The 23,323-nt window shown below is 38.0% G+C and overlaps 1 protein-coding gene across 1 annotated transcript in view; it reads left to right on the forward strand.

Annotated features, from left to right (window-relative positions):
- The window catches only part of TRMT11 (tRNA methyltransferase 11 homolog), a 127,681-nt gene extending 105,024 nt beyond the window's left edge, over positions 1-22,657 (forward strand). Inside the window, exons 13-14 of the mRNA XM_023230695.3 lie at positions 19,650-19,705; positions 22,632-22,657. Of these exons, the coding sequence (XP_023086463.1) occupies positions 19,650-19,673 (24 nt within the window). The 3' untranslated portion in view covers positions 19,674-19,705; positions 22,632-22,657. The remainder of the gene's footprint in view (positions 1-19,649; positions 19,706-22,631) is intronic.
- Positions 22,658-23,323: the final 666 nt, after the last annotated feature.

A 23,323-nucleotide genomic window follows, 5' to 3' on the forward strand; every position in this document is an offset into this window, starting at 1 on the left:
CCCACCTCTGTACTGAGTTACCGAATAGGCTACTAGTTTTGAATGTGGACCAAGAGAGAAGGGGCCCTGCAGCAATTCCAGCTTCAGTGACTGCTGCCCTAAAACCTGGGCCTTATATTCCAACAGATCCAGTGATAATATGTGCATAGCAAATAGGGATGCTGTTTGGAGCTTCTGGCAAGTACCAAAAGGAGAATCATAATGCAGATCTGTAGGGTTTTGGAACTAATCTATGCTCTCTTCTTCAAGTAATAATTTTCCTTTTCAAAACAGTTTCTGGCTTGCTACTGGACCACCCAAAGACTAAATGCCTAACCACGGAACACCAAGATACTATGTGATGTGAGCTTCCTATTATGAATTCAGCGTTGTCTGATGCACCAAGACATAATGTTGAGTGTGGACAGTGCAATCTATGATTAAGTGGCATTCCTTACAATCAACTAAATGACAGATCTTGAGCCTAGTTTAGAGACGGTCTTGCATATTATGCTGATACACTGAAAGTGGACAGCTGCATCATTACGCCTTGGGGGTGACTCTAATAATACGTATGTCCTATTGTTTCTGTTTCTTTGAACCCTGGTTAATAGAATATATAATATTGCTGTAATATAATAAACTGTATTATATTATCAATATATTATTGCATATTTTATTAAAATACTGATATTATATATTACAATGTAATATCAATTGTGCACTATAATATACATATGAAATAATGTAATAGCAATGGATCATTCACTTTGTGTTCTCTTGTTGGAAGACTTGGTTGCCACCTTGCGGAATCTTTATGTTGACTTTTTATAGTTTCTTTTTCACATTGAAAATTAGTCTTAGGTCATATCCTCTATGCTCTAAAATAATTTATAATCAAATTGTGATCTACTCTATGTCAGGTTTCTCAGTGTTCTAGTTTTGAGCCAGGAAACTTTATCAAATGTATAATAGGGACTCATAGAGCCTTGAAACTTAATCAAATTTATAAAAGGGACTTTATTTTTATTCCATTTTTTTGCCATTTTGGAATTTTATATCCTATTTAAATTGTTCTCTAGTTTTTAATTCAAAGGCCACTGTTTTCAACAGATAAAGAAGTAGGTACAAAAATTCACCTTAATACGTTAAGCGTCCTTGAAAAATTATAGTTAAAAACAAGAAGTGGTTAAATAAAGAAGTGGTTAACAAGGAAACAATAAGCAACATGAAACAGCAGCCTACAGATTAGAAAAAAAATTTGCAAACCACATATATCATAAGGGGTTAATATCCAAAATTTATAAAGAACTCATACAACTCAAGAGTGAAGAAACAAATCACTTGATTATAAAATGGGCAAAAGACTTGAATAGATATTATTCCAAAGAAGACATAAAAATGGCTAATAGTGGTTATGAAAACCTCTTCTTGTTTTTAACTATGATTGTTTGCTGGAAGCCTCAGCTTATTTGGAGAGTTTCACTTTTCTGACATTCTTTTGGTCCCTGACAAACTGATGTCCTATCATGGTTTCTCTCTATGAGGTAACCTGAAGTGCCATCATTGAGTTTACCAACAGTAGTCTCCAACCCTTCTTTCTGTTTGGAGTACTCTCCATTTCCATGACCCCAGTGTACATAAGCCTAAGCATTAATATCTTTTGCTCTGGAAGATCTCTGACTCTCTGCACTAGGTTTGATCCCTTCAGTTAGATAATCTGCTATTTACTTCCATAGTATTCCATACCTTCCTTTTCCTAATTTTCAGCAAACTTTCATTATTGGTTAAGTGTATTTTTTATAAATACATTATATTGTGCATATGTAAGGTATACGACATGATGTTACGGGATACATATAGATAGTATACAGGTTATTATAGTGAAGCAAATTAACGTATACATCAGCTTACACACTGCCATTTTTGTTTTTGTTTTTGTTTTTGTGGCAAGAGCAGCTAAAGCTACTCAGCATGAATTTCATATACAGAACAATTTTATTACCTAAAGTCCTCATGGTGTACATTAGCTCACTAGACTTATTCATTGTACATATCTGCTACTCTGTATCCTCTGAACTACATCTCCCTATTTCCTTCCCTCCCAACTGCTGGTAAACACTATTTTGCTCTCTTTCTGTATATTTGATTAAAAATATTCCACATATAAGAGAAATTATTTTCTGTGTCTCATAATGTTCTCCAATCTGATGCATATTGTGATATTGTGGCAAATGGCAAGGTCTCATTCTTTTTTAGGACTGACTAATATTCCATTGTATATATGTACCACAGTTTCTTTTTCCATTTGTCCATTGACAGATACTTAGGTTGTTTCCATAGCTTAGCTCTTGTGAATAATGCTGCAATGAATATAGGAATGCAGGTATCTTTACAAGGTGGTGATTTTATTTCCTTTGGTTACATGCCTAGAAAATAGATTGCTGGGTCATACAGTAGTTCTATTTTTAATTTCTTTAGAAATCTCCATACTGTTTTCCATAATGACTATACCAATCTACGTTCCCATCAACAGTGTGTAAGAGTTCCCTTTTTTCCAAACCCTCACCAACACTTGCTATCTTCTGACTCTTTGATACCAGCCATCCTAACAGTGGAAGGTGGTATCTCATGATGGTTTTGATTTGCATATCCTTGATGAGTAATGATGTTGAGCACCTTTTCATACACCCATTGGCTATTTTTATGTCTTCTTTGGAAAAATATCTTTTGCCCATTTTATAATCAGGTGATTTGTTTTTTTCACTCTTGAGTTGTATGAGTTCTTTATACATTTTGGAATGTTAACCCCTTATCAGATATATTCCAATCCACAGGCTACTGTTTCATCTTGTTGGTTGTTTCCTTTACTGTGCAGAGCTGTTTGGTTTGATGTAGTCCCATTTATTTATTTTGTTTTTTGGCCTAAGCTTTTGGTATGATATCAAAAAAATCATTACCAAGGCCAATGTCCAAAAGCTTTTCCTCTCTTCTAAGGAAACATAATTTTATATTTAGGTCTTTTACATATTTTGAGTTGACTTTTGTATATAGTATAAGGTAAGAGTAATTTTGTTTCAGCCTTAAGAAGAAAATCCTACCATTTGTGGCAACATGGATGAACCTGGAGGATATTATGCTAAATGCAACAAATCAGACACAGAAAGACAAATGTTGCATGATCTCTATGAGCCTAAAAGAGCCAAACTCATAGAATCAGAGAAAGAAGGGTGGTTACCAGAAATTGAGGGGTGGGGAAATGTGGAGATGCTGGCCAAAAGGCACACACTTTCGCTTAAAAGGTAAATAAGTTCTGGAGACCTGAGGTACAGCATGGTGACTATAGTTAATAATAATGATGTTCTGCATATGTGAAATTTACTGAGAGTAGATCTTGAGTGTTCTTGCTCCTCCCTAACAAAATGGTAACTATGTGAGGTGCTGGGTATGCTAATTAGTGTGATTGTGGTAGTCATTTCCCAATGTACACAAATATCAAAACATCATGTTGCACACTTTGAACATATATAACTTTAATTTGTCAACTATACCTCAGTAAAGCTGAAAAAAATTATTCCCCTATAACGTCTATCTTTTTTACCAGCCTGTACATTCTGCTAGGGCAGGGGTCTGACTTGGCTCCTGACATATAGAATCAGTTAACAACTGCCAGGAAGTACTCTAGACCATTAATTATTTAGGGAATGAACCTATTCTAATTTCATAGGAGGCCTTTTTCCCGTTTTCTTTTGGTCTCTTGCTGTTTCGAATTCCTTTACCTTCTAAACATAGCAAACATTAGAAAAATATTTGCTGTGTAAGATGGCATAACATATTTAACATGAAAAAAGTATCCTCAGACCCTGATCATGCCTTAATGTCTTCCACGTACTCACGAAGTCGTACAGTGTCAGTAAGCTGCAACAGGCCAATCCTTGACACAATTGAATTCAACAGTCAATTGACACCCGGCTGAGTTCAAGGTGATGCCTGCCTGTTATCTCTTTTCTAGACCCAGTGGTTAAAACAAATGGATGATTTAGGGCAGTAAACATACTCTGTATGATGCTATCATGATAGATATATGTCAGTATACATTTGTCCAAACACTCTGTACATCAGGAGTGAACCCTAAAGAAATACGTACTTTGGGTAACGATGTGTCAATGCAGTTTCAACAGTTGTACCAGGTGTATCACTTGGAGAATATTGATGATAGTGGAGATGATGCATGTGTGGTCTGTAACTTCCTCTCAACCTTCTGCGCTCTAAAAAGTAAAATCTTCCTGAAAACAACAACAAAAATGACACACACAAAACAAAACACAAAACAAATGAATGAGAAGTGGTATCAGAAGTCTATGGTTTTAACAGTTGGAGGAAAATGTCCTTAGATGCTTCATATTAAAAGGTTGCATTTCCTAGTCTCTAATTCTTAGGCTGATTTACTTTAAACTAACAGATTAAAAGGAAGAACTACTCAATTCAGATATTATCTAAATAAAAGTGTGAATGAAAATTTGCCCAGTTTAATACATCAGATCATGAATGAATTACTTAAACATCCATTGTTACCTAAACACATTTGTTTCACTTAGTTCCCAGCAAAATCTATTGAAGCCACAATGAGTGTAAGAGTGGATAGATTAGTTACAGGCATCGTATCCATCCAGTGTCCTGAGCTAGAAACCTAGATAACATTCTTGATTGCCCTTTCTCCATTCCCATACCTATCCTCATCAAGTCATTCACCAAATTTTGTCAGTTCTATCTCCTACTGCCTCTCAAATTCATCCCTTTTTCTACATTTGAATTTCTACTACTATGGTTCATACTCTCATTATTTCTCAAGCGGATTGCTGCATCTACCTCATCCAGTCTCCCGGCCCTCAGTCCATTTTCCAAATCACAACCTGGGTAAGTCAGATCGTGCATTTCCCTGCCTAGAGTACTTCAGTGATTCCATGTTGTTACAGAGTTAAGTTCAAGCTCTTTGGCATTGCGTACTAGGTCTTTCGTACTTGACTCCTGTTCACTACTTTGTCTTATCTTGATCACTTGCTTTATTTTCTAAGTTTCATTATATCGTGTGACTGAAGGTATTTGTGTATATTGCTTCCTCTGAAGGCCTGAAGTGTTCTTTTCTCTTTTACTTGTTCAGCTATAACCCTTTGCTTTGACCATAGTGGGGGCACCACTCTGAGAAGGGTTTCCTTTCTGGCCTCCCCATAGCTCCCTGTGCATACCTTTATCATGGTATTTTTCATTTTGTGTTCTGGTTCTCTTTTATATTTTTCTACTCCTTCTCAATTCTCCAAAGAATTATAAGTTATTTAGAGGCAGGAGCTGTTGAATGAATGAATTAATGAATACAAGAAAAAGAGTAAATATCTAAGAGTTTCCTACTCCCTTTATTAGTTCACAAACTTGGTCAAGTTAATAGTTTACCAATTATAAACCATCATAAGCTCTATGCGGGAACTCACTTTTGTTCTAACGGAACACACTATTCTTCAAAGACACAAATGACATTAAATGTTTTGTGAATGAACCCACTGGAGTGCAAGAAGAACATTTATTGGAAAACATTAAACAACCTGAAACAAAAAGCAGATCATTTCCCAACAACAAATTGCAAATTAAAGAAAAAAAAATTTCTAAAGCAAGAGTAAAACCTACTTTAAAGTAAGTACTGCCAACACTTTAAAGGGAGGCACAGTCAAATCAAAAGGATGAAGAAAAATGGTAAACTAAAGAACATTAGTCAAGAAAATAAAATGTCAGGAAGCCCACTTGGACAATGAGTGAAAATGAAACAAATTCAATTTTTTAAAATATTTGATTTCTATAGTATTGCTTTGTTTTTCTCCATAAGCTGATCTCAGAATCCTTTGCAGGAAGAGGCTGTCATTTTATCATGGTGTGTGTTTGTTCACATGCCACACAGGCAATGAATTATGAAGAAAGGAAAGCCTTGTAGGAGGCAGGGCCAAGCTGTTCTTGCTTTTAAACTAGGTAGCCACAAATGAGGCTCAGTTAGAAAAAAACAACTTGAAAACGGAGTTCTTCCCAACGTATTACACATCCCAAAAGAAACGCTGAAGTTTCTTCCTCTTTTCTCTCTGTTTCTGCAAATACTATCACTTCAAGACCTTAGTTTCCCCAAGCTTCCAGCTTCCTCAGAGATTCTGACCACTTTGGCCATTTCTCCTGACCTCCTTAAGAGCTTTGGAATCAGACTATTTAATTGTTCATATTATTGCATTATAGTTATCTCTAATGATGTTTTTGTGTGTATGCATTGCCTCTCTAATCAGATTATTCCCTCTGCCAATAACTCTGTTAATCACTTTTAAAAAATATTTATGACCGTTATTAGCACAACGTGCAATATATATAGTAAGCACTCAGTAAGCATTACAGTTAAATTGAATTAAATTTTAAGACAGATATTATTTTCCCCTTTAAAACTATTAATGTAAACAAAAATCAGACTGTGACCATCTTCATCATCCCTGTATATAACAAGTATTTTCTTTTTTCCTTTTTCAAATTATAAGCTTATGCCACACCCGTGGTTTTCAGCTCTGGATGTACATTTGAATCACCTGGAGAACTTAAACAATTACAGATGGTAAGGCTGCTACTTAGACCAATTCTGCCAGAAGGTGTAAGGAGTTTTAAAAGATCCCAGATGATTCTAACATGCAGACGGAGTTGAAAAGCACCGGACTATACCAATTGATAAGTGAGCCAGTCTGTAGGATTTACTGAACGCTAGGGCCAAACTATTCAAGATGACCTTGGTAACTGTTCCTGTGAGTTTCTATCAACTGCCCAGTATTTTAAGTGTGCAAAGCTATATATGAGCTTTTAGGCTTCTCAAATATCCAAATGTCCACTTTGTGTATAGGTACTTTTCTTCTAGACATCTCTTTATATTAATGATATGAGCATCTTTTAACTAGAGAGTAAAATGGGAGAACCAAAGTCCAAGAAATGTAGGGGGTTTGGTAAGAACAGACATTTAGATTGATTTTATATATTTAAATGGAAAATGAGAATTGACTGATGTTGCCAGAGAAATCAAATCCCAAACCGTTTTCATCTGAAACCTACATCACCTTTTTATATCTAAAATAGCTAGTTATTTCAAATTAGCCAGCTAATTCGAGAATGAGAGTTACTTCTCAATTATTTGGATAATTGCTTACATTGCTAGTTTTGGTTGTATTTATTTACAGACCAATATCACCTTGTCTTATTTTGTAATTTTAAAATTATTTATTGAGCTCTCACTACATATTATGCTCTCTGCAAAGCTCTTTACATGTAATCTTTTTTTTTTCCCCGAGATGGAGTCTTGCTCTGTCACCCAGGCTGGAGTGCAGTGGCATGACCTTGACTCACTGCAACCTCCATCTCCTGGGTTTGAACAATTCTCCTGCCTCAGCCTCCTGAGTAGCTGGGATTACAGGCGCCTGCCACCGTGCCCAGCTAATTTTCGTATTTTTAGTAGAGACAGGTTTTCACCATGTTGGCCAGGCTGGTCTTGAACTCCTGACCTTGCGATCCACCCGCCTCAGCCTCTCAAAGTGCTGGGCTTACAGGAGTGAGCCACTGCACCCAGTCTACATGTAATCTTATTTAATTATCAGACTATTTATTTGAATCATGTGCTAGTATAACACCTGTTATACACACAAGGAAACTGAGGCTGGAGAAGTTAAAAAACTTAACCTGGGTCACATGGTTACTGAGAAACAAAGGCAAGATTCAAACCCTGGTCTGTCCAGTTGCAAAGCTCTTGACCTCTGCACTGTGCTCCCAGTAATAACTTCTGCCACCTTGTCCTGCTGAATGAAGAACTGAATGAAATGTTTAACCCGAAATCCAAGGGTGATGGAAAAGAAATAAATTGTAGGGTTTTCTTCTTAATTAATCAACTGTAAGTCATTAGGAATTTATGTCTACTGTAACTGTGTTTGTAACTTTCCACTAGAATGTGTTTTGGATGATCTTGTAAAATTTCACAGAAAATTCATGGGGTTTTTTTCCAGTGTTAAAAGATGAGGAAGAGCAGTAATGTGGTGCTAATGCACAGTTTATTTATAAGGAAATTATAGATTACATTAATACAACTACCTTCAGCTTAAATCCAATGACAGTTCAACTCCTGGCTCTTGAACATGCTGTGCCATTTCATGCATCTGTGAATGTGCACATGTTGTCTGCTCCACCTGGTCATGTGTCCTTCCTCCCCTTGGCCATGTCTATGTGTCAATTGCCAGCCAGTCCTCCAAGACGCTCAGACATCTTTCCCTTATTGAATTCTTTTTACCCCTGCCCTGGGAGCCTAAACTTTTCTTTGCACCCCTATCACAGTCTGTACCTTATCTCCTGCTCTTTTACAGTGTTCACAGATCTCATGGCAACTCTTTCTCATGGCAACTCTGTCTATTGAGGAGTGACAGGACTCTTTGGTGGAGGACTGTTTTTTGATCCTTGTATCCCCAGTGCCAAGCATACAGTATATGTTCAATAGACAGTTGGATGAACTTTTGAGTGAAGTATGACTTAGACAAATTGCAACTTACCTAACAGACCAAGCTGTGAAAGTTGTGCAAAGCCTTCACCCTGATCTGATTAGATTTCTACTACATTTGAAAACCTGTCACCCTCCTAAATTTTTTAAGGGAAGTGTATGTACACATATACAAGTAAACAATTTAATATTGGCTGGGCGTGGTGGCTCATGCCTGTAATCCCAGCACTTTGGGAGGTCCAGGCAGATCACGAGGTTAGGAGTTCGAGACCATCCTGGCTAACACGGTGAAACCCTGTCTGCACTAAAAATACAAAAAAGTTAGCTGGGTGTGGTGGTGGGCACCTGTAGTCCTAGCTACTTGGGAGGCTGAGACAGGAGAATGGCATGACTCCAGGAGGTGGAGCTTGCAGTGAGCAGAGATCGCGCCACTGCACTCCAGCCTGGGCAGCAGAGCGAGACTCCATCTCAAAAAAAAAAAAAAAATTAATATTGAACGTAGACAAAGCCTTCTCTGGAAGCAATTAGTTGATTTACAGTGCCATTGGTGGCAGTTTTATGTATGTGCGAGTGTATGAATGTAAATCTTGGCCTCATGGAGTCATTTCTCTCTTTTGAAAATTTGAGATTCTATGTAACACTAAAATTTAATACAGCAAGACATCCTTAGAACATGTTTGCTCTAATACGTAAGACTGGTTCATTCTGACATTCATTTGTGGCATTTCCATGACTGAAATAACCACTTTGAGAGAGAATCTCAATCCATACACGTGCGGTGTGGGTGTTAGTTAAAATGGGAAACAGTATCTGAATCCAGCCTCTTTCTTCAAAGCTTTTCTTTGAAACAGATGTCCTCTCTTTTACCAAGAAGAGACACTTGGGGCATCTTGTTAAATTAAATTGAGCCTAGGCCGGGTGCAGTGGCTCACCCCTGTAATCCCAGCACTTTGGGAGGCAAAGGCTTGCGGATAACTTGAGGTCAGGCGTTTAAGACCACCTGGTCAACAGAGCGAAACCCAGTCTCTACTAAAAATACAAAAATTAGCTGGGTGCGGTGGCAGGCGCCTGCAATCCCAGCTACACGGGTGATTGGCCAGGGGCGGCCGCTGAGGGAGGTGGAGGTTGCAGTGAGCCAAGATCGCGCCACTGCATTCCAGCCTGGATGACAGAGTGAGACTCCATCTCAAAAAAAAAAAAAAAAAAAAAAAAATTAGCCTAAAGCTGCCTTCTTACATATTTTAAGTTCAGCTTAAACTTACTTCATAAGCAGTGAACTGTAACCTAACTGGATGTATAAACAGGCTGTAACCTACGTGTACCAATCACTGACATTTCGCCACTCACAGGTGGCCAACTGTTTAAATGGTGTTCAAATAAGGCAAATGTTGAGCTGTAGCCAATCCAGCTGTTTCTGTACTTCACTTCTGTTTTCTGTACATCACTCCTTTTTCTGTCCATAAATCTTCCATCAAGCTGCAGTGCCAGAGTCTCTCTAAACCTGTTCTGGTTGTGTTGGGGGAGGTGGCTGCCCCCTTCGCGAATCACTCTTTGCTCTCTTAAATTTGGTTATGTTAAATTTGTCCAAAGTTTCTCTTTTAACAGTCTCTTGGGTGCACTTGGTCACACCCTGTTTGTCTGGCTTTGTGCTAGGTTCTTTGTGCAGATGCTCAACAGGAAAAGCCTGATGTCTCTCATGGTAACTCGATTGTTTGCATAGCAGCCTAAGGAGCACTAGTTAACATTATTTTGCGTTGAAACAGTAAAACTCCAGCAGCTATCTCTCAGCCTAAAGAATGCCATGCAGCTTGATGACACATTGATTGCTTTCCTTCAGTCTTTTCTGGCCATAAAATCGCCACATGGAAATTCATTCAATTTCTTGAGATCCTTTCAGTTTGCTCAAATGCTGACTTCCTAAAATCTTAATATGTATCCCATGTGTTTAAATGATTTAGAATTGAGGTGTTAAAAATAACTCATCACCTACGTCTACGAGTCCTAAGAAACATTTAAGTTGTACGTAATCATATGATTTTAAAAGTTAAGAAGTTGTGCAAGAAATATAAAATGGCCAGTTAAGGTAGTTATTCAGATGATTCAGATTTGAAATAGTCTTGTAATAACTTTATTTGGTGTGTTTAACTATGATGACTTATAGTGGTTGAATTTTCTATGTAGATTTAGTTTTAATTTTAATTCAACTACCACGCCTGGTGTATTAGTTCATTTTCATACTGCTGATAAAGACATACCCAAGAATGGGTAATTTATGAAGAAAAAGAGGTTTAATGGGCTCGCAGTTCCACATGGCTGGTGAGGTCTCACAATCATGGTGGAAGGCAAAAGGCACATCTTACATGTGGCAGGCAAGAGAGAGAAGGAGAGCCAAGTGAAAAGGAAAATTCCTTATAAAACCGTCAAATCTCATGAGACATATTCACTACCATAAGAACAGTATGGGGGAAACCGCCCCCATGATTCAATTATCTCCCACCAAGTTCTTCCCACAACACATGGGAATTATGGGACCTACAATTCAAGATGAGATTTGGGTTTGAGTTTGGGACACAAACAAACCGTGTCATCTGGTTTTCTAACTTTGTTAGACAGAGGAACTAGAGAACACAATGAATACAATCTGAGCTTTTTGCTCTTCTCAGTGATTGGTCTATTTCTTTATTTCTTTACTTTTGTTATGATATTTGGAATCCTTGGCAGTTGCGACTTCTGCATTTGGCTTGGAGATTTCTAGAAATGTCAGGAATTTTTACCAATCCAGTGTTTCTGTTTCCAAAGATTATTTGCTGGCTGATCAATTGGATATTGGAATTATCACCAATAAGTAAATGTGATATACTTTTAATCTGTGACTCAGACAGTGAGTTCTGGTTATCTTGGTGGAGACAAATGACACAGTTCTAGAAACACACAGTCAAGACTTCTAAGCTTATTTCAATGTACTCTGGATCCCTTGCTCAATGTTCTTAAGTGCTGGAGTTTGTGGGAAAAGGAATGTAATATTTTAATCTGCCCCGTGAACTGTTTATTATTTATGAAATATTTCCCACATTGCTTACATAATGGAGGTGGAAAGAGGAAGCCTTTTTGGAAAAAGTATTAAATTATTTCTTTCCAAGTCCAAGCATAATTTAGGCAGTTTATAAGTTATCCTCACATTTGGTTAGACATAAATCTGAGTTATCTGAGTAAAATAAAAACAAATAACAAATTGGTAATTTTACCTAGCATATTCATTCTATCACATTGCTTAATATGAAAGTCAGACACCTGAGAGAGAGAAGTAAACACTATTGGCTCTTCCTGTGGAACTACAAGATTTTTTTTCCTCATTTCACACTCTCTGGTTTCTATGTATTTGAAATTTTAGGGTAAACTGACTATAACAATAATTAATTCCAATGTATGTGAGATGAGAAGTTTGGAGACCAGCAGAAGGGACATGTAACTGCTTTCTTATTAGGATTATAATAGTGTTTGGGAAAAACTGGGGCGATGCTGCTTCAATCTTCAAATTGTCTTAGTTGGTACTCTAGTGTAGATAACAGGACATATATATATATATACATATATTTTTTTTCTAGTCCTGGAGGATGAATTAGGTGCTGGAACTTGTTCAAGGGCTTAGAAATAGAAAATAAGATTAACTCCTTAGAGTATTATACAATTAACACAGTAAGTGGGAAAGTGCAGTTAATCAAGCACGTAGGTAGCTTGAGGCTTATAGTACATGTATATACTCTAAAACTAGTAAGTTAATTTAGCAACTTCATAGGGAATAAGATTAGCCTATAAAAATAAATTCCATTTCTAAATACTAACAATGAATAATTGCAAATTTTCTGAATGAGTAAAGACTTAACAGAATGCTTTACTCAGCTTCAGAGCTTTTCCAAAGTATAATGTGAGTGGCAAGGGAATTGAGTGCTTCGTGGAATCTTGTCTTTGAGCTGACTTTCAGAGTAATGTGTTCTTGAGCAGTTGGCCCTTGATTCATGGTTATCTAAGCCAAGTAGTGTAATAGAAAATGTGATACACACACACACCACACACACACCCCAGACTCTGACTACTCTTTTTTGATGAAATGACTGGGGGATTGTCTCATACTCATAGCTGTTGAATTTTGTGTGCTTTCCACAGTGACAAAATCTCATGTGTCATTTAGAGCATGGTAGTATCCTTAAATCCTGTGTGGAGCTAAGAACTCTGTCAAAGAACATACATTCAGCAATGGGATGGAAAAGTGTGCTCTTTTAGAAAAAGAATTTTCTCATTTAAAATTTCTTGTCACATGGCACCATCATACATATATAATTGGCAAATTTTTGTGTCAGTGTTGACAGTCTTAAGGAGCTTTAAAAATTGCGGCCCTGGTCACCTGAATTTGCCATTCTTGATCTTGCCATAGAGAAACAGAAAACCTTTGGCTTGTTTCGTCAGACTTTCTGCCCAACCCTTAGGCCACAGTAAGCAAACATTTCCACATTTCCTTCAGCATCTCAGAGGCAAGACCATTTCCTGGTTGGTGGGCATAGAGAATGCCAAGGATTTCATCTTGGCCTGGCCCGAGTTTGAATGTAGAAAGAAGCAAGACAATGGTTCCTTTCTGTAGCTCTTAATTACTGATGTGTGAGCTGAATGTTCAGGAACATTCTTGGGACAAACACCGCAGGCCATATTAACTACGGTCTATTTTCTACCTAATTAATCAAGTATATTATATGGAGATTTTTCCAAGAACTCTCATATGTGTTAACTCTACCAACACATACTACCTTATTTTACCTTCACAATCATTTTGTAAGGCAGATGAAGATCTGCTTTTTGAAATAATGAAAGAAGCCTGGCTTGAGAATCAGATCTAGATTCTAGTGACTACCTTATAGCCTCACTTTCAACTTTCAAGTATGATGCTTCTAAAATGTTCATTGTTTTCATTCTACATTAAGATGAACTACGAAACTCAGAGATTATTTCTTCAAGGTCACATTTTTCATTAGGTCTGGCGCTAACCTTGCAATAGCATGCATCTCTAGAGTTTAAGGACAACATACTTGAGATGGTTGGATACCAGGAATGTTTGGAAATGGATACTAGTAATAATCAACACACGACGGATAAGAATGGTCCTTCTAAGCGATAATTTAAGCAACCAATCTTCCCCAAGGAGACAGGTAACCTGAGGAGTACAGACCTGGAAAATAATCTCCTGGGCTATATTGCCTACTGATGATTGATGAACAGTTGAATTGTTTGTAGGAATCTGTCAGGGTTTTAAATGTAGTCTAAGGGAGAGGGAGCCACCATGGTCCTTGTGGGAGATACTGCCCTAGGATGGAGTTGATTGCATAAGCTAGAATTGCTGGATGACCTGCTCACAGGGAATATTTAACACCCTTGCTTTGTCTCTTTCTTTGCAGTATAACCTTCCGATACCAACTTGGCTTTCAATGTAGACTCATGTTATTCAGTCAGCAAACATTTCTTGAGTCTGCCAAGTGCTAGGCTTCACACATTCAAATATGAGAAATGTGGTCCTTGTCCTTGTGGGGCTTGTGGTCTACTTGGGGTGGAGGAGGGGAGAGAAACCAAACATATACAAATGAGATACCTATTATCATAAAGATACGAACAGAATGTAATGGAAGCAACTAACTATGGTTTGGGCCCAGGTCTAAGTGGGAGACAAAGTAATCATAAAATTTTTTACCTAGGGGCTGACCATCTGACTCTCACAGTGTAAGAGAGAAGGACAGAGCTTTTTAAGTGGGATCCGACATTTCTAAGGCATAGAGGCATGAGAAAGCATAGCTTATTGAGAAAGAATGCCAGGTTTTGTGTGATTGGAGCTTGGATTCTGGGGACCTACGAGAAAGGATGGGAGAAAGAAAAGAGGTAACACTGGAGTCACATGGTCCGACACTGACAGACTTTGATTGCCAGGCCAAGGTTTTTGGGTTTTGTTCTGCAGAAAATGAAGAGCTAATTTCATTCCTTCTCATAAGAGGGAGAAGAGTTTGGTGTGTCCAACCAGTAGGAGAATTCTGTTTCTCTTGGAAGGTAACTCTTGATGGAAGAGTAGAAGTTTGGGTTTTATGTATAGTCTTTCTTTAGGGCCAGTAGATCCATAGAATTCCAGGTGCATTGGCAATTAACCTGATTGGCAAAGTGGTGTTCTAGTTTATCAGTCATTTTGTTGTAAATTTTGTTAGCTTCAGTCTTCTCTGGGATCTGATCAGCTATGGGTATCTCCAGGAAAGTTGATTTTCTGGATCTTCACAATGGAAGAACATTTTGTAGATCACAGGTCACCTTCTGTGGTGTTTTCTACTTCTGTAACCAGCTTGTGTCTAACTTTTAGTTAGCAGCAGATTGATGTTGGACTCCAGGTTCTTTTAATCCTAGCCCATTACTTACATCATTAGGTCATGCCACCTCTAATTTCAAAAGCTCAAATAAATTAGACTTAAGTTTTTTTTTTTTTTTTTTTCATGAGAATCAAATGCTTTAGATAGCATGCTCACCATGGGCATTAGGGCACTAGTGCTGATTGCAGCCTTGTCTTTAAGCCTCTGTAAGTTGGGATGGGTCTTCTTAATCTTTGTATCCCCCATAGTCCCTAGAATGATCCTGTACATGTAGCAGAAACTTAGTAATTGTTCACTGAGGGATGACTTCACAGTCATATTTCTCCTATAAATAGTTTTTGACTTGTACCGGGAATCTGTCTCTTGCTAATATTTTGCATTATCTATTAATATGAAATTGATTTAAGTTCATTCAACTTTCTTGAACAATTTCCGTAGGAAAGAAGCTCATTATAACAGAAATGAGAAAGACCAAAATTTGGAGAACGGAATTTAAGGCAGTGAGTCACTACTGCAGATATAAGCTTGGGGTTTATAACCACAGTCAATGGCTGGAATCATTTGTAATTACAGGGAACATTATTTGTCTCATCAGACTATTCTAGATTGTAGACTTTTCTTCTTTCAAACAGCATAACTTTGATGTTAACATATTGAACATTTGTATTTTCCCCGAAATGTATGATTTGAGGGTGGTAATATGAAATAGAGGAATGTTCTGATAGTACTGTTAGGAGAGAAGTCTGTCAACTAAGGTGTTCTAATAAAATACTTCGATTAGAAAATGACTTCTCTTCCTGGGAAGGTAATCTTTCTTCCTCAGCCACTCTGTTTATCAGCATTGTTGGTGACCCACTAACTGCTAAAACACAGCAATAAATAATGCTTACATCACAAGACCTATATTTTACATCAAGAAGACCATACAGTAATAAATAGTAATTATTTCAAATAATACTCAAGGGAAGGCAAACTTCCAAAGAATACATTTTCAATGTCCCAGGCTGATGAATAAAGGAAGCATTTTACATCATTTTAGCTATTCTTTCCTTAGGGCAATAGTATATAGTGGTGCTTGCCTGATAAACATGACACAATTTTTATTTTATTGCATGTGTATCAAGCATGAAATTTTCCTTTATTTTTAATAGTGTCTGAAGCATGGTTCAGGAATTTTTTTTTTAAATTCTCATGTTCTCTAACTGTTTAATCAATTGAAATTTTAAAAACTCTGAACTTCAACCAAGATTTTATCTCATTTTTACTTCTTTTGTCTCTAGAGATTTAGTTGGCTAATGAAGACTAAAATTTGTTTAATCCCTCCATTCCTGAACTCTTTCTATCCTTTATATTTCAATATGTGTGTGTTCTTGGGGTGGGGGCTGGGGGTGCGGGCAGTAGAAAGAGGAAGTGGGGAAAAGTACTTAAAAATATCTCTTATTCTTTTAAAGAAACATCTCCAAACTCTTTTTGTTTATTCTTATGGTAAGTGGTTTTACAAAGTGCTGGGTAGGATAATTTCCCTGAAAATTTCCCTGGATTTTAATGACCTGAAGAATTATTCCAAATTTCTTCCACAACACTAACTGGAAGAGCGTGTGGTCTAGCCTGGAGTTTCCCCACTGTTTTTCTGGATGGGTCACACCTCTAGCCTCAGAAGGCCACCCTGGAGGAAAAATCCTTTCCTCCTCCTTGCCTTCCCTACCCGCTAAGTTTGAGGTACTTATTGTGCTTGGCATCCACTCACTTCCCACCTCTGATCTCCTGATGTGTTTGCTGCTGCGTTCATTTCCTTGGGGGCAGGCGCTGCACAGCTCTCCCACAGGTCTTGACACCTTCTCCAAGTCCTGCCCACTCCTAACTCTTCCACTCTCCTTAGAATTTGTCTTCTCTTTGTTTCAGATGCTATTTAAATTTTGAAGAATAATTGTATGTGAATTGTGTATGTTTCTTTTAGACGTATTTGCCTTTTATAAAGCATACTTCAGATGCATTTTTGTAATGGAAAAGAAGGAACAGTGGTTATTTCTGGTTCCATAAATGTCTGAGCTTTCAAAAAGTGTACCTCAAATCACTCCCTATAGACCACAGTGACTGTACAACCCTTTTGCATCCTGCCTCAACCGCTCCTCTCCCCAGCAGTAATTCTCTGTCTTTCACCTCCAACATTGCTGCAATTACCTCCTTTCTTTACTCTCTTGTTAGAAATCTGTGAAATGAGATTGGCAGGGGATAAGGGGCTACGAAAAGTTGGAGAAGAGTGTAGTTAGTAGAAGCCGACTAAGGAGTATTAACATCCCTGTGACATTCCCTCGCTCTAGTGATCACTCAAGGATCAGTTTCCCTTTTTGTTACATGGGCCTAGATAAACAGATGGGTACACCATTTTTGTTCTTTCATGTTTCAGTAGTTGAGGAAATTTCCACAAAGGGGATTTTTTTAAAGTAGTTAAGAAATTATGGGTTTAAGCTACTAATTAATTCAGAAAATGTAGGCATTCAACAAGATCCATTAACTCCACAAATATGTATTGAGAACTGGCTATGTGTCACTCACAGTTGGTAGGTACATAATTAGGTAGCTGTCACATAGGATTAAATCTACCTAGAAGTTGCTTCTCAGCCTCCCACTTTTGGAAGTTACTTCTCATTGCAAGAAACTTGGTGACATTCTTAAATTATTCATTGTTAGCTTCTTATCATTTGGCTGTCCTTCAGGAATATATTGCATTTATATAGAATTGTATACTTCTTCAAATGTGTTGTATTTTGAATTCAGGGGAGAAAATTGTCCCCAGATTTCAGTAAATCTGTGCACTTTGGTGTGGTGTTAATACCGCACATCTTTGCTCTCACTTGCACATTCTCTACTTGCTCAGCAAGACTCTGAGTAATAGTTTTGATCTACATATCCTGTATTAAAATGAAAATAAATTTAGTGCATCAATCAAAATTTGGCCACCTACCTGTGACCTGATATGAGAACTAATGGGATTTAGGTAATTGACCTTCCGTATATTTACAATTGTGTTTAGTGCTGAGATTTTCCAGATGACTCTGATCAACTTCATGGATGACAAGTTGGATCCCTCTACCTTCCTGGTAATAACAGCTTGCATTTTTTGAAGTCAGCAAGGCTGGGTCTTACACGTAGTATCTTATTTAATTCTATGCCAATGCTATGAGGATGGTTCCATTTATTTCTCCTATTTTACATTTGAGAGAATAGAAACTTAGATTAAGTAATAACTTAGCAGATAGATAAGGGAGTTTCAAAACATCAGGTTCTTCTTGGGCACTTGAGACATAATAAAAGTACAGTAAGAGAATTCTTTCCTGAAAACACTTTGATAAGGAAAAAGAAAACAAGATACTCTAAGGATTGTGAAGTCCTATCCACATCTTTGTAAAACTGAGTGTGACAAATAGCAGGGAAAATTAGACCATAGTAATACAGTGTTCATATCATTAAATCTCTTCATTTTTGATATTTGTATAAATCTGAATATGAAGCAACTCCAAGTATCAGGTTATTTTCCTTTTTCTTCAATGAGAAGTTAAAAAAATTGTGACTAGTTTGAATACATAAACTCTTTCAAGGTTACATAAAATAGGTAATTATACCTATAATATGTTTTTGATTAATTAGTTGCCTAAACATATTTGAAAAACATTTTATATAAAATATTGATTTATAAATACTTCTTTTTCCACCCTTACATTTTATGAAAGAATTTTACTTAAATTCCTTACATAGATCTTCAATGTTAGTATCATCTTTGTTACTGGAAGAACTTTTTGAATCATCCATCAAAATTTTCAAAACAGTGTCATCCTTACCTTCACCGAAGTTATTATATTGTTTGATTCTGTGGATGATGCTGACACTGGGGATTTCATTCTATTTGTAATTTATGTATTGTAATCTCTTACTGTAAAGTTATTTTCAAAAGGCCTACTTGCAATGCTAAATCTATATTAAGTTTCTCTGCTCCTACTTAGTACTCCGGGAAAGAGGTAAGCTAAGGGGAGTGGGTGATGCTACACATAGGTAGCTCCAGAACCACGGAAAGAAGTAGAATAGGCCGGGTACTGTGGCTCATGCCTGTAATCCCAGCACTTTGGGAGGCCAAGGCAGGCAGATCAATGGAGGTCAGGAGTGCAAACCCAGCCTGGTCAACATGGCGAAATCCCATCTCTACTAAAAATTCAAAAATTAGCCAGGTGTGGTGGCGGCCACCTGTAATCCCAGCTACTCGGGAGGCTGAGGCAGGAGAATCACTTGTACCTGGGAGGCGGAGGTTGTGGTGAGCTGAGATCATGCCACTGCACTCCACCCTGGGTGACAGAGTGAGACTCTGTCTCAAAAAAAAAAAAAAGAAGTAGAATTAACAGTTGTTATTTTTATTTTTTATATCCCAGAGATTGAAAAGGAAAGCAGTCAGACTCCTGAGTTGATTTTTGAGGCTAGAATGAGACAAGAAGTGGATGTGGGTCTGGAAGAGCTGGGCACCTGCACCAGACTGGGTGTGGAGCCTGGTAGGTAGTTGAGACTTCAGAGGGGACTGGCTGAGCATGAGCCTGGCAGGTCTCAGCAGCCTGGGTGGAGTATGGTGCCAAGGGAGTAGTGCTGCTGGCAGTTTTTCCCTCTTTCCAGAGACCATGCCATATGATGACACTCTTTGCATGCTTTGAGTTGAAAGTTAGGTGACTCTCCTCTTTAATTTATTTAAGCCCCCTAGGGTTCTCAGGAGATGACGCAGAGGAAGGAGAAGTGGAGGACCAAGCAGGTATGAGATTGTTGAGTTGGTTTCAGCTATATTTGGTGAAGTAAGAGGATCATTTTTGCATCTTGAGGGTGGTGAGAATTTCAAGCCAATTCCATTTTATAGATATAGGATTAAGGCGCTGTGAGATTATGATTTGCTGTGTCACATGTCTAGTCACAATGCTGAGATTTCAATAGCTGGAACCAAATAGCTTAGGCAGTCTCACTTCTTATTTCTCATTTCTTATTCTATTATTTTCCATTAAAAAGATTACTTTCCCCATTTTTTAGTTTAGCTCGTTATTGTTTTAGGAATCTTTCTTGTTGGTTGTGACAGAAACTCGACCTGAACAAGCTTGAACAAGAAAATTTGCTACAAGGAATGTGTTGTATGGATTTGCTACAAGGAGTGTGCTGTCACATACCCTGAGGACAGGAATATCGCCAAGCCTTAAGAATATCATCCCAATAAGCTGTGGCCAGGCCGAACTTGTGCTACACAACAGCGGGCCTCAACCTCTTCAGCACCAGGGGCCAGTTTTGTGGAAGGCAATTTTTCTACACACAAGGGTTGGGGGAATGGTTTTGGGATGATTCCAGTGCTTTACATGTATTGCACACTTTATTTTTATTATTATTACATTGTAATATATAACGAAATAATTACACAACTCAGTATAATGTAGAATCAGTGGGAGATCTCAGCTTGTTTTTCTGCAACTAGAAAGGTCTCATGTGGGGGTGACGTGAGACAGTGACAGATCATCAGGCATTTGATTCTCATAAGGAGCGTGCAACCTAGATGTCTCCCATGCATGCTTCACAGTGGGGTTCACGCTTCCATGAGAACCTAATGCTGCCGCTAATCTGACAGGAGGCAGAGGTTACTCACATTACTCAGGGGTAATGTGAGCAGTTGGGAGCAGTTATACATACAGATGAAGCACACTGCTTACTTCCTGCTGTGTGGCCTGGTTCCTAACAGGCCAAGGACAGGTACTGGTCTGTGGCCTGGGGGTAGAGAACCCTTGTTATTCAACATGGAGACTCCTACAAAGCTGGTGAAGTCTGGACTAGGAGGGAGATAGTCGAGGGGGCAGTTCCCAGAAAAGATGTGCTCTTAGGCAGACAAGAAATTGTTTAGTACAATTAATAATAACTGTGAAATTAATGATATATATTCCACTTACAAAATGATTCTATGAAGCTAATAATAATACTATTCCATATTTTATAAGACTATATATGTTACTCATATTAATCAGAATCACAACTACCCAATGCAGTAAAGCATCAGGTTTATCTGTTCCCACTTTTATAGATGATGAAACCATCATCATCTATAAACAATGTGCAGAGAGGTTATGCAGTTTGCCCAAGGACACACAGCTGGTAAGTTGTAGAGATGGAATTCAAGCTTTTTCCTCCATATCCTCTTCCTATAGGCTTCAATTCTTAAAATAAATCAACTCAGTTGTTCAGTTTCCTTCCTTTTTCACCTACTTGAAGGAAACAACATTCTGGATTAATTTTAAGTGAAAATACCCTGGAGGCACACTGAATTTTCAGACGCGGACAGCTGATCATCTGAGGAAGCTGCCGCGTTTCCAGTTCTCTTTTGGTTGGGAGAAAGGCCATTCTTCATGCTCCTCTGTTCTTTTGATTTCCTATTGGCATCTCCGTTTCCCTCCATACTTTTCAACATTCAAGCCAGATGCCAATTGTCTATGTGAAAACACACTGCATCGCAAATATACCAAGATGCCATAATATTTGACCATATGTGAATATTCCAGTAAACTCCTGGGGACTTATGTTCCAGTGTCAGTGCTGAACAACAGGAAGACTGTAAATACCATCAGCTAACCAGAAGACTCACATATGCCTCATGTTTATAAATGCCTGACAGATGTAGTGCGTTCTAAATTTGAATTTTTGGTGCAAGAGAGGGGATGGGTGCTCGCTCCATGGCGGAAGTCACAGCTTGCAAACATACAAATGGATGGGACCTCCTCAGGTTGCTGCTGATCCTGGCAATCAGTTATTGTGGAGAGACTTGCAAACAAGAAACATCTCTTGAGATGAGCTCTGAAAGAAAAGAAGAAAAGAATGTGTCCATGGTAGCCAACAGATATATTAAATAAAATTAAGTTTGAACTAACTATATTAACTGGTCCAGAAAAATTCCCCTGAAGCTGGACAGGGTGGGATTAAATTCTAAAACCTTAAGCAAAACATTTCAAAGGACACAGGATGAATTTTGAACAATATCTTTATCTTTGCCACCCCCTTCAGTCCCCAGCCTCCTGTGATGCTGGCCTCATCATTGAAGAAACACAAAAGCAAACTACTTCAGGAAGATTTGCTAGATACCAAGCTTTGTTTTGGACCTGGTGAGAGTTAAGAAGATGAAACAAACAAGCTCTTTCTTCTCGAGTTGCCCAGTGATTTAGTATGAGAATCTTTATGGTCATAAAAGCGCCTAACAATGCTAGGCAGGAAGGCAGGAAGGCAGGAAGGCAGGAAGGCAGGAAGCAGGAACTGAAAGCAACGTGTCCTTGGAATGGCCCACAGAAGAGGCTGAGACTCTTAGCTTGCCTCTGAGCTGACTTAAAGTGTCTGGTATAATGGCAGTTCTTTTACCGAACTGCACTCTCTTCTAGTATGTATAAAAAAGTTCTGTTGGCAATAATAATAGCAAACATTTATCAGGTTCTTACTGTGCTAAGCACTTTAATTCTGTTATTGCACTTTCAAAACAACTTATTGAGGATGATACCATTACTTTTCCTGTATTACAGCAGAGGGAACTGAGCTTTAGAGAGATAAAATAATTTGCCACAGTCATATAATTGTTGTCTTATATAATTGTTCATCCCATAGAGAATGACATTTTCATTTCTACAGAGATCAGAGTGTGTTAATTGTTTTCTATTTCCTGTCTCAAGCGTGTTACTCCTCATCTCTGCCAAAGCAAGCTCTATTTATCCTGCAAGAACTGTGGAACGTCTTCTACTTCCATTGTAAACTCTTCCTGGGACCCGGTGACCTCTCTTCCCACAGCATACTTGGAGAATTTATGCCTGCCTCATGTATTTGACAATTGATCATAAATGGTCCTATCCTAATTCTCATTTGTCATATGATATTGTATAATTTTGTTTAATCTTTCCATCCAGATTGTAAACTCCTTGTTTCTAGCTTTGTCTTAAGGATTAAAAGTGAGTCTTTTATACTATTCACTACAGTACACAATTGAGTTGTCTTTGTATTTATTTGAGTTAAAGTTGTATAGGTTATATATTGCTGCTTAACAAATTTCCAAAAACATAGTGGCTTAAAACAACACACATATATTTCTGCAATTATAATTCTGTGGGTCAGGTATTGGGCATGTCTTAACTGGCCCTCTTCAAAGTTGCAATCAACGTGTTAGTTGAGGCTCAGTTCTCATCTGGAGGCTCAAGTAGAGATGGTTCTGCCTCCAAACTCACTTAGGTTGTTGTTGGCAAAAGTCATTTCCTTGTGGTTGTAAGACAGAGGGCTCCAGCTTCTTGCTAGCTATTAGATGAAGCCCTTCTCAGCAATTAAAAGATGCCCCTTCCAGCCCAGGTCCATGCTACATGGTTCTCTCTCATGT

This window comes from Piliocolobus tephrosceles, chromosome 5, assembly GCF_002776525.5.
Source record: "Piliocolobus tephrosceles isolate RC106 chromosome 5, ASM277652v3, whole genome shotgun sequence".
Taxonomy (NCBI): domain Eukaryota; kingdom Metazoa; phylum Chordata; class Mammalia; order Primates; family Cercopithecidae; genus Piliocolobus; species Piliocolobus tephrosceles.